The sequence below is a fragment of the Tubulanus polymorphus genome, chromosome 11, assembly GCF_964204645.1.
Source record: "Tubulanus polymorphus chromosome 11, tnTubPoly1.2, whole genome shotgun sequence".
NCBI classification, from domain to species: Eukaryota; Metazoa; Nemertea; class Palaeonemertea; order Tubulaniformes; family Tubulanidae; genus Tubulanus; species Tubulanus polymorphus.
Genome location: NC_134035.1, coordinates 7,140,717 through 7,152,644, shown reverse-complemented (window position 1 = coordinate 7,152,644; position 11,928 = coordinate 7,140,717). Strand labels below are relative to the sequence as shown.

The 11,928-nt window shown below is 37.8% G+C and overlaps 1 protein-coding gene across 1 annotated transcript in view; it reads left to right on the top strand.

Annotated features, from left to right (window-relative positions):
• The first annotated feature begins 198 nt into the window (after positions 1-198).
• The window catches only part of LOC141912972 (nuclear pore membrane glycoprotein 210-like), a 29,564-nt gene continuing 17,834 nt past the window's right edge, over positions 199-11,928 (top strand). Inside the window, exons 1-22 of the mRNA XM_074804410.1 lie at positions 199-370; positions 1,610-1,746; positions 2,037-2,168; positions 2,426-2,528; positions 3,151-3,301; positions 3,811-3,943; positions 4,252-4,380; positions 5,089-5,264; positions 5,551-5,691; positions 6,161-6,301; positions 6,806-6,958; positions 7,077-7,185; positions 7,260-7,340; positions 7,468-7,613; positions 7,697-7,808; positions 9,636-9,695; positions 9,778-9,824; positions 9,909-9,982; positions 10,244-10,343; positions 10,834-11,014; positions 11,215-11,321; positions 11,759-11,863. Of these exons, the coding sequence (XP_074660511.1) occupies positions 213-370; positions 1,610-1,746; positions 2,037-2,168; positions 2,426-2,528; positions 3,151-3,301; positions 3,811-3,943; positions 4,252-4,380; positions 5,089-5,264; positions 5,551-5,691; positions 6,161-6,301; positions 6,806-6,958; positions 7,077-7,185; positions 7,260-7,340; positions 7,468-7,613; positions 7,697-7,808; positions 9,636-9,695; positions 9,778-9,824; positions 9,909-9,982; positions 10,244-10,343; positions 10,834-11,014; positions 11,215-11,321; positions 11,759-11,863 (2,676 nt within the window). The 5' untranslated portion in view covers positions 199-212. The remainder of the gene's footprint in view (positions 371-1,609; positions 1,747-2,036; positions 2,169-2,425; positions 2,529-3,150; positions 3,302-3,810; positions 3,944-4,251; positions 4,381-5,088; positions 5,265-5,550; positions 5,692-6,160; positions 6,302-6,805; positions 6,959-7,076; positions 7,186-7,259; positions 7,341-7,467; positions 7,614-7,696; positions 7,809-9,635; positions 9,696-9,777; positions 9,825-9,908; positions 9,983-10,243; positions 10,344-10,833; positions 11,015-11,214; positions 11,322-11,758; positions 11,864-11,928) is intronic.

Below are 11,928 nucleotides of genomic sequence, written 5' to 3'. Positions count from 1 at the left end.
AAAATGAAATAAATGGTTTGACGGACACCGTCCGTCTCATTCCCTTTGGCGGTTAATGGTTTTTACGAGTTCGATGATTTATCTGATAGATATTTTATCTGGTGAAAATGTCGAGAATCTGTATAGTCGTCGTAATTGTTCGAGATTAACGCGGCGTTTTCAAAATGGCGGCCTCCATGAAAAATTCGGCGCCGACGTGCGAGTCAAAAATAATGAGAACACTCACCATTTTCGGCTTTTTGTGGGTTATCTTCGCCGATGAAAGTACCGCCGCTAGGTTAAACGTACCAAAAGTTCTGCTTCCCTACTACAGTAACGTGGCGACGAACTTCACGCTTGAGGTTAAACCTGTAGATAGGTGCTACACTTGGTAAGGGAGCAAATTGCAATGAAGTTTTTATTACATAACCGAAACGGGACGGATGACTGAAATCATCCATTGTTGGAGTAGTTGCAAAGTTTTTCCCCCCAGAAATATTGTGATTTAGGCCCAATGCCTACCCCTATTTCAAATTTGCTTTAAGATGACAGTGCTGCTGGCTGTGACTGTGTGTGAGCGAAATTGTGTCATGTTTCAATTCAAGCGAGAGCCTGACGCAAAAACCTTTTGACCCAATCCTACTTGGTACTATGTAAAATAAAGGGAGCCAAATCCTTGAATTCCAGCATTTTTAAAGACCAAGTGATTAAATTCGAAAAAATATCAAAATCTATCTATACTGTAATTATTGAAAGCTGAATGATTGTCAGAGGGAATGCACACGCATAATATATGATTAGGATTAAAGTAAGCCCAGGTCTCTTAAAGTAGCCCCAGGGGTCTAGGTTTAGGATAATAGTAGGTCAGGTCTCTAGGATTTTAGGATTAAAGTAAGCCCAGGTCTCTAGGATTAGGATAAAAAGAAAGGGTAAATATTAAGCGTATATATTGTACAATGGCAGGGGGGTGGGTAGACAGTATTGGAAAGAAATTTAAGGGCACCTTTCTGATCTTAGGGCACACCCAGTATCCAGGCGCGAAGTCCTTCGTTGGGGGGGGGTCTGGGGCCATCCCCCAGAAAATTTTGAAAATATGGTACCATTTAAAGGCTTTAAGACAAAAAGTGCCTTTTTCTTCAGCGTTCACCGCGAATTAAAGCCTTAGCGTGCCCCTTGAAAAGGCAAAGTGCCCTTTTTCTCCGCGTAAAGTGCCCTCTTCTAACGTACGAGTGCCCCTTTAGCCCTCCCTCAAAAGTCAAAGACAAGGTGCCCTCATCTAAAGCATGAGTGCCCCTTGAAAAAGGAAAGTGCCCTTTTTAATTTATCATGATTAAAGGCCTTACCGGGTATATCAAATATGATTATCTCTCCTCACTTTCTCAGCAGCAGTATTTACCGATTAATTTTATAATTATGCCCGGATTACGGACATGGAAATAGCGGTTGCTGAGATAATGCTGTCAAAAATATTGCCGGTGAAATTTCGAAGGGCACTTAAAAATTCTAGACCGTATTGGGCAATACGGCTAATACGGTCTGGATCCGCCCCTGAATGGATAGTAATGGATCTAAAAAGCTGCATCACTGTTTTTCTGATAGTTTGGTTTAAACTATTTTCTTTCTTTCTAAGGACTTCTTCACGTTCTGATGTAGCTACAGTATTACCAGTCAGTGCAGATGGAGCTGGTTGTTCGACTAAGGCTATTGTTACTGCTGTATCCAAACATCCTAGTAGAATGACTTCAATAGTTCTAGCTGAAGATAGAGGTATGGTGATCAATAGTCTCTCCTGCCCCAATGACCGTATTTGCATTTTTTAGCTCAATGATCTGAATGGAAAACCACAACACCAGCTAATCCACCAGATGGCGTGAGGCATTCATTCTTAACTTTGAAGTTGATTCACTCACCCAAAAAAATATCACATGATCCACAAAATATAATATAAGGCCTACATGAATCTGTTTAAGTGAGGACAGTTACCGTATCTTTCATTGTGAGCTCGGTACATGACTTCGAGAAGATGGTTCGAAAACTCTTTTTAACAACTTTTTCAGTGACTGGACAGGTGTTGCGTTGTGACGTAATCGTAGACTCGGTGAGCTCAATACAAATAGTTACTACGACCCGAGAGTTATACCTTGAAGACTCGCCTGAAGAATTCCAAGTGAAAGCTCACGATGCTGAAGGTAGATTAATTGTCCTGTTCTTGTAGCTAGGCAAATAAGGTGTTTCGTTCAAGGTCCAGACCCCGGTGTAATGCATCGTAATAACCGGATTGGTGACTCAAAAGTTTCTCATTCTCAAGGTTGCCACATGATTTGGAAAGAAATGGAGAAATTCTGGGTTCCAACCACCCCATCAAGAGGCATATTTAGAGAATTTTTAGGCATTTCTTTTTTGAATTTGTTTGTGATTTCTTTAGGTATATTGAATTATATTACAGGTAATACATTCAGTTCACTGGAAGGAATTGCATTTGAATGGGGTCTGATTTCTGATACCGATGTCGACCAGGAAACTATTGTTGATGCTCATAATATACTCCGGTTAGTTACGCTCATGTACCGGTATCTTACAGCTGGATTTTAACTTCGTGATCTCAGATTCAGATCCTTCTTCCGACTCTGAATGGTCAGAATGGGAATCATTTTATCACTACCCTGATTTTACATCTTTACAATCGGCTGTGTGTCCAGCAATAGCTTTTAACGCCCTCACATCATACAATCTCTGCAGTCAAACCTATTTTGAACTGGTTGATGCTATTTTGATATTGACCTCCCAAGTCGGGGTTGTAAACTACGCTCGTAAAACTAGTATTGTTATTCATGCATCCGTACTTGATCATCGTCTACATATTGAATCCATAACTGATTGCAGTTAGGAGTTGATAGCGGTTAGTTGAAATTCAAATGAACACCTGTAAATGATAACTGTTTCCCTTGCCATCTAGCGTTTTAACTGTTGATTTTATGCTTAATTTATCTTCATTTATCTTCCTAATATGGTGCAGGTTGAAACGTTGAATTTATTCAAATACAGGATTATCATTGTTCAAGATTATTGGAATTTGAACATTTGGACATCGCAAATACTTCGAACTCAAAAATCACTGTATAAAAAATACTTATTATTTTGTTCTTTGAACACTTCTTTCTTTTTCTTCAGGATAATTACATTTGGAGAATCGTCGTATAAAACACCGATCCATATAAGTCAAATGGAACAGCGAGGCGTCCAGGGAGATCGTATGCTCGTTAACGGTATACGAACTGGTTCTGCTAAGGTCATGGTCGCCTTGCGAGATGTCGCCTATAAGGTGCAGTACAAAGCTTATTCTCCTGACTTAGCGTGTGCTCAGCCGGCTAAAGGTGTCACCAGCTGCAGATACCATTTGTTGTTTGGAAGTGAAATAAAATAGCTCTAGATAGTCTCACATGCGTGTATTCACTGCGTGTTCACACTAGTAGTCGATAGGTGACATACGCACAGGTGTCACTCATATGATGTTTCCAAAAGGGTTAACTGTCAGATAGTCCTTGGCCAGCTTATGCTTTGAGATTTGCTCAGTAATAGGTGTCTTCATAGACCATTCATGAATAAAACTCTTCTTCTGATGAAGGGTTGATGTTTATTATACTACTGGCGTATGTACGGTACATAGATTCAAAATAGTGATGCGTACTCAGAACACTAACTTGTTTCCTGTCCCTGGATGTAATAATGGCCCGAATCAAAATGGCCATCTGTCAGCCATTGTTATTCACTGAAATCTGTACGTTTGTTATGGATACCAAAAGTTAACAGGGTGTTTGTCTTTTTTTTTAGAAAACGGTTAAACCAGATGTTGTTAGATTAATTGTTATAGCGAATATCATGCTGAATCCATCTATGGTGTACATGTTACTGGGAGCTGAAGTTTTGTATCGTGTTGATCTCATTGGACAAACGACTACCTCAGGTATGTATTGATTTCCAGCTACTTCAATTTAAACGAATCAAATCGTTGACCCTTAGTCATTTCCAACCCATTCAAAAAACAGTCTGATCTGTGTGTGATCACAACTGGGCCACATTGATGTTATGAGTTATGTCAAATATGCGTTTGATGACTGTTTGCACGGATATAATTGTTGTGCTTCTATGGATGAGCATATTACATGGTCTATCTTACAATTTGGATCAGGTTTTTATTCTCATGGATGGCCCTATGTATTTTGAGGGTGAATTTTCAGTATTTATCTGAATTGTCCCTAAATGTCTTTGTAGAGATTCCTATGCCATCTGAACAGTATTACCTCGGAGTTGTGAATAGTAAGATTTGTACTCTAGCATCCGAGACTTCAACGATAACCGCCTTAGCATTAGGTGATACTGAAGTTGTGCTTAAAGATAGAAGTATCCTTTTAAATGACTCTTGTAGTTCATACAGATCAGGGAAAAATTGTTAAACCATTTTTAGCTCACTGCGGGTTGTTGTGTTCACTTTTCATCTTTCCTTTGCTTTTCCGGTAGTTACAATCGGGTAATTCAGGGAAGTTTGAAAACGCTGTTATGGATAGTCTTGATATTTGGTTTACACATATACCGTATATCATTGTATTTTGACGAAAATACCAACTGCTTTTAACCAATAGTCTTAGTATTTGATAATTATTAGCACTGTCATAGGTGAGATCTCACATAGAATTGGGATCAGCCAGTCAGATCAGTTCCTTGTCGTTGAGAGTGTTCTCAGAGTGGATGCTCTGAGTTTCTTCACCATACATAACAGACTGTCAGTTAGCAACCGATGACTACACAGGCGAAGGTAGCTGGTATGAGTTAGTTACATTTCTATTTTACACAATAATAAACTCTCACAAATCTGAGTAAATTGTGTTAGATTTCTGAAAGAATGTATTTTCTATTCCCTATTAGTATGAATTGTAGTCTGCAATCAGTTTTAATGGTCTTACACTCATGTCGCAAAAATTCCCCAACTGACTGGCTGCCGATTTCTTACGCACCGACTATTGACTGATTAGGGCTTTACGGTACTTACCACATATGTATGATAGATAAATCATCACAATACAGTTTCGTACCTTGACTAAACGATAAAAGATATCAAAATCAAAGAAGCATTTCGACAGCCTTCGGCCGGAGTTCATGTTGTAAGCCCGGGTTATATCGGGTTCCAGGTACAGCCTGGTCGAAAATGGATTCTTGAAGTAGAACGCCAATATGAGATTACTGTGGAAATATTCGACAAAGACAGCCATAAGATTTACCCTTCTGATGTAAGTTTTTCATCTCTCAGAGACTAAAATCCAGTGCTAAAGTTTTGAGATATTACCTCTGACATTTTCCTCAGTTTATCTCGTAATTGGTATGTAAATATTTTGTTGATTTTCTGTAGTATCAGGATTTTGGCTAAATTAGCCAAAATCCCGAAATCAAGATATTTATCAATTGTTGGATTTTTATCAAACTTCAGATGTATCTTGGACTGTGATAGAATCCATCCTAACGACGTCAGCCACCAATTTAACTGGTTTTAATTGTGAGATGATTAATTACTTATAGAATATTCGCGTGATTGCTAAGTTTCCACCGAAGCATTTTGATGTTCTTCATTCGAGTGAAAATGGCACATACCATATTGTAAAAACTCTGGAAAGCGGCCATGCACAAATTGCTGGACATTTGACTGGTGTTTTAACAAAGGTACGTAATAGTTAACAGTTTGAGAATAGATTGTGAGATATTTTCATTAAAACTTCTGTTTCTTTGAGAAGCGGGTGCAGTGAGTAACCATCATTAAGTATAGACATGATATTTAGAAATTGTCTGCAGTGGACTGTCCATCGAATTAGGATAACCCAGTGTATTTTTCACACACCAGGTCCCAGTCCACAGTTTTGAGTTGGAGTTAACTGTTATGAGTTAGGATCAGTTCATTTTCAATGAGTTAACTCATAGTCAAATCTTAACTCATAACTGTGGAACTGAGTCAAGGGAAGTTAAAAATTGAATATTGAAAAATGATATTTTTGCAAGAGTATCCTGGAGACCATTGACCCTGGGTTTATCAAATTTTGTTATTTTTTTAAGGCTAGCATTTTAGAGCTTGAAGTTACAAATACCATATATTTAAGCGTTATTGTTTAGCCTTATGTTGTTTGTTTTTTTGTAGGATGGAAATCTAATTTCCATAACACCGGCCGTGAAGAACATGCAACCTGTTGAAATATATGATCGTATCAACGTCATACCCCCAGTTCTTGTGTTTCCATGGGACCCAACGACTAAAATCTCATATACCTATCAACTAAAGGTAAACTGACACTGTAGTGCGCATTTTCGAATGGGAACTTCTGGACTAGTAAATTAATGATGAAATTTCTGCCTCTGCACTATAGAGGTGTCGACTACCCACTGGTTAACTGCAAATGGATACTATTACTAGGCACACAAGCTCGGGGTCATCGAGTTATAGCAAACGAACAATTATTTTGGGACAGCCATTTTCGGATGGACATTCAATAATCATGTAACGGGACAGGATTGAAATTATTGTGTTTAGTATACCAGTAGTCCGATGCTGTTTTGGTTCAAAGAAATACAGGTATGACAAGGAAAATACTGAAACCAGTAACTTTGAAAGGCTATTTTTAGCGGTTGTAGAATAATGAAATGATCTATTCCAATGAATACTGATGAAAAAACTGAAATTTAACAACATTTTGGGGTAGTCGACATGTGTGACTTATATCTCGCTTCCCAGAATAGACGAATGCATATATCTGATAATGTAGCCTCGTGTTAAATCTATCACTAGGCAACTGGAGGAAGTGGTAATTATACGTGGACGACGTCTGAATCAACAATCGCTACTGTGAATATCCGAGGAGAGGTGACGTCTGGAAGTCACGGTTGGAGTAACGTCATCGCAAAAGACGTGAAAAATGTTGACAATAAAGGATCAATGGAGGTGCTTACTCTAATTTGCTGGAATTTGTTGACATAACTGAGACAGTAATTGAGACGAGTTCTGCGTTAGTTTCTACTATTTTAGAGTGTAATTTATACTGAAATGTTTCTATCTTCAGGTACATGTTGTTCCTCCAACCGAACTTGTGTTTTTACCATCAGTCGTTGAAGCAGAAATTGGATCCGATTTGCAATTGCCTCTTGCTGCTTACGCTCTTCTGAATCCTAGTAAGTCGTACACATTTACAAAAATGAATTCAACTTTCAGATAAAAGATGATGAGATATTATTGAAAATTTTAGGCAAGAAGATTATAGCAGATTGCAGCCAGTTGCCTTTTCAAGTCTCGGTGGGAGACAACAATGTTTTTCAGTTCAGCCGAGGTAAAGTAGCTGAGTCCATGCTTTTGAAGAAAGATTTGAATGATATTTCCGTTAAACTTAAAAATCATATCTTAACAGTACATTCTGTATCGATGATTGACTTGGATGTTTGAATTTTGTTTTTAAGTCGAGGTTCCAACAGTCGAAGGTAGTTGCGCAACGTTGCGAATCAATGCTATAAATCTCGGCAATACGGAAATAGTTGTCTCATACAAGAGTAGAAATTTGTTGCTCGAAGCAACTGTCACAGTTGCAGCATTTTTACCGCTAAAGGTAATTTAATCTTTTTTTTGCCGTATGGACACTAAGACCATCCTTGGTTTTCTGTTGACATTTTTATCGTTATTTTCATATAGACAGTGAATATAGAGGGTACTGCAGTTGTAACTGTTGGCGCCTCCCTTGATATTGTTTTAACCGGTGGACCACAGGCTTGGGTGCTCGATCCGTCAAAAAGTTTCCAAACACGTAAGTATACTGTGAGCAGATCGGGACCATATTTGCTGTATTGGAAAATAACAGTCATAAATTGCATCCATTTATATCATAATTTTTGGTTTACCTTTGTCAGCAGTATGAGGTTGGCATTGAGCCAATTCATGTAAAATCACGGTAAGTTTTTTTATGTGACCATTTTTTTCATTGGTTCTCGGTTTAAACGACGTATAATCGATGCGATTGAAGACATGACGAACCACCGTCGATGACACGGTCAACTCTTGGTTTCCATAGACAAGTTGCTGTCCAATATCAATTAGTCGACAAAAACCCACAATAAAAAAGAAAAACTATCTGATAGTTTGACGTTTGGACTCAAATCTATGAGCCATTTTCAAAAACTGATTTATCGTACAGTTATAACAATACAAAATATAGCAACAAGGTAACTAAGTGATCACATTTGAAACTGGCCATATTTTTGACTTCTCCTCTAGCCAGTTGATATACCCTTGTTCTGATTTATATGAACGTCGAATCCTTGAGTCAGCTATTATTCTAAAAAAACTCTGACTTCACTGTCAATTCCAATTTAGGTTTCTCCCCCCAAAATAAACTCCTTAGTCACTATATACTAACAGCTATAGGGATCACTTAGTTACCTACGCCCCGGGGTTTTAGCCATACATTGGAAGAGGTTTCGTTTCCAAGACTCAATATTCAGCCACCCTCTGACATGTGACATCATATGAATTTTATTTGAATATTTTTTCATATTGTGAAAAAAATTTTTTGGAAAATATAAAATAGTTTCCCTGCCGCGCCTACCTGTACCCTACAAATTTTTGGACCATAAACAAATGTTTATCTTTGGTCTTACTTGACTACAAAAAAATTCTTTAAGAAAGAAAAAATACAATATAAACTTCTAGAACTTTGAAGTCACGAATTAAAAAGATTTTTCAAGCAATGTCCTTACTCCAAACAACCTCTAGCTTTCAAGGTAAACCACACTTTGCCCATGGGCAATTTATTTAGCCCATTTGGGTCTTTAGTCCCAGCGGGCTATTGCATTCACTTTTCATCCGTCTTCCGTCCGTCCATAGACGGAATCCAGTTATTTTAGGCAGTTTTGAAGACGCTTCAATGTAATGTCTTGATATTTGGGTTACACATGTATCTACCCTAGACACATCTTCAGCTAAAAAACTGGCCCTGTCAGAATCAAGATGGCCGATTGGCAGCCATTGTTGTTTGCCAAAATCAGCACTTTTTACACATTTTTGAACTTTTTGAAGACGATTTGATCAATAACTTTGATCTTTCGTCTATATTAGAATCCGCCAAGGGCCCATCAACGTAAGAAAAATTGGGTCGATCGGACTAAAGATGGCCGTCCTATGACCTTTTTAGTGGCCAAAAATGTAAATTTTGGCCCAAATTCTGAGGTCATTGGTCATTGTTTATGGTCACCAGGGGGCGTTGAATAGTAGAATAACTTAATGTTTCCTTATTGAATTGGTAATGAAGCATATTTTGTTATCAAAATCATAGCTGCTGACATATTCTATGATTGTGGTGAGTTTCAAGGTCATTGGTTTTCGTATATGGTCACCAGGGTGCATTGAATATTGAAATTGTTAGATTGTTGAGCATTTGAAAACACTTCCCAAGTGGGCATGGTGTCCCTGGACCCCTAGTTCCTTAGGGTATTTAGCTTTTTTGTTATACCTATGAAGCAGAGATGCCCTTTCAACTTGCGGGAATCCAAATTTTCGCATCAAATTCTGATTGGAAATTGGCCTTCTGGCTTATTTCTAACTGATGTAGTCATTGAAAGCGTTGATTTTATTTTAGTGACTGTGGAAAAACCTGATGTAGTGACGCATGAGAAGTTAACCTCTCTTGGACTTCAAAGTAAGTACAATTCGTTTTGTGGTCTGTTTACTGAATGATCCTATTTCACACATTGTCTAATGTTTTTATTCCATATTCTCAGAGAGCTATCACGTATTCCACATTCTCTGCACAAATTTGGCAGAACAGGTGCGTTATAAAAAATGTTTGAATTGAGTTAGTTCGAAGTTCCAATAAGGAAATTGTTCTTTTATTTTTACTTCTATTTTTCAGTCACTGACTGTCAATGTTGGAAATGGAGAGACATCAAAGAATCGGTTCCCAGTCACAGCGCAAGCTTCAATCAGGTAAAGACAATCAGGGACGTCACTTGTTAGATTTGTATCTCATCAACCAGATGTTCCTGAATGAATTTTAGTTTCTAGAATGAAACGAATATTTCAAGCACAATTTAAGCCCACTTAGAAGTTAGCTATTGTCACCTTTTGTCCATCATTTGTCCATCGACACAATCAAGAGATATTTCGTTATACATGTATCTTAGCCCCAGCAGCCGATTCCATTTTTGTCCATCTATAAACTGAATCTATATTCGTTTTTATTTTTAGGTTTGCATGTGCACCTCCAGTTGGGTTACATTTAGCACCGTTATTGATACATCCGAGTGATTTACCTCCATGTCCTATCACTCCAGATGCCAATCATCCAGTAAGCTCATGCTACCAGTGTTCAATTGGGAGATTGAGATAAAAACTGTCAAAATCAGTATGGTTGATGGGCCCATGATCAATCTAAGACTTATCAGCTGTGAATCGCACTGTTTTGATGACATTATTTGATAGCTCCTGAGTTGAGAAAAGTAGTAATTGCCTCATATGATGTCGAAATGACAGTGATTGTGATCAGTCATGCGAGCCAGGCATTGTCACTGATTGGTTATTATGTCAAAGTTTCTTGTTTAGCTACTCCGACCGTCTCTCCTCGCAGCATTATAACAAGTATAATGTTTAGCGCAGTGTTTCATGTTTCAGAATAGCTAGCGCACACTGTCATGAGTTTGCAAACAAACATCATTCAGAGTTGATGGAGTTGACTCCGGTCTCCCAAACGAATACAGCTTTTGATTTTCTGTCAATAGATTTTGCAGCAGTTTATGTACATTACCCCCATTGCTCAACCGATGATGTTTATCATGTAGATACCTGTACACTCGCACAAAGACCTGGATATCAATGTTTTGGTGACAGATAGTAACGGCAGAAGATTTGACAACTTCAGTTCGCTAGCTATTGATTGGAAATTATCAGACAACTCTCTCGCTATGCTCAATGATGAAGGGATGATTACTGAACTGCAGAAAAAATCAAACAACATTGTCAGTGCATTGAGAAGTAAGTGTATTTAGCCATGTTGGTGAATTGATGAAACACTAAGTTGTGTCAGCTGAATCCCACACTAGAAATTATGACCATCCAAAATCCATGATATCATGAAATGGTGAAATTCCAGAAAAACTGGTCCCTGTACATTTCTACACTAAGTTCATCCCCTACTCAATACCTTTGATTATATCATTCAGCATATCAGAATGTATTGATGAGGGGAAAAAATGGTACGGTGATGATAACCGCTACGATAAAACGCTACAGACGCGATTATTTCTCGTCACAGTATGTAAGATTTCCGGTGAGTGAGCTTTCTAAAGATTCTTTTATTTTTGATTCAAATTTGAGAACCTAAATATGAAAACTGCTTTGATTCTATTCATCAAGCGAAAGGCAAATTTAATCAAACTTTATCCTGCAAAATAACATCAAATCCAAATAAATTTCATTTCATTGAACAAAGAAAAAAATAAAATCCGATTAGATTTTATTTAATTGAACATTGCCTCAAATTCAATTCGATTTTATTCCACATTCAAATCAATATTATGAATTGAAAAAATTGATCTGGGGTATTCGTTAGTGCTGTCAGTGCTTTGATTGTGCTAAACAGATTGTACTGTGAAAGATATATCGAGCGGGGAGTTTATTTTGAATGCATCGTTTATGAAAAGCAAATGTGACAGCTGACCCCTTGGGGCTCTTGCCATAAATTATCTTCTTTCATTTTTCATGTAGGAAATAATTGATCCTGCAATTAGTCAATCTTTAGTATTGATGCTGGTTGAAGATGCAGTTATATCGCCTTCTAGCACTCATATGTTTAACCATCCTGAAAATAAGGTAGGTTCTCATTCATATCAAACTTCATATGAATTTCAAGGTGCCACCGAAAAATCTGCCAAAGC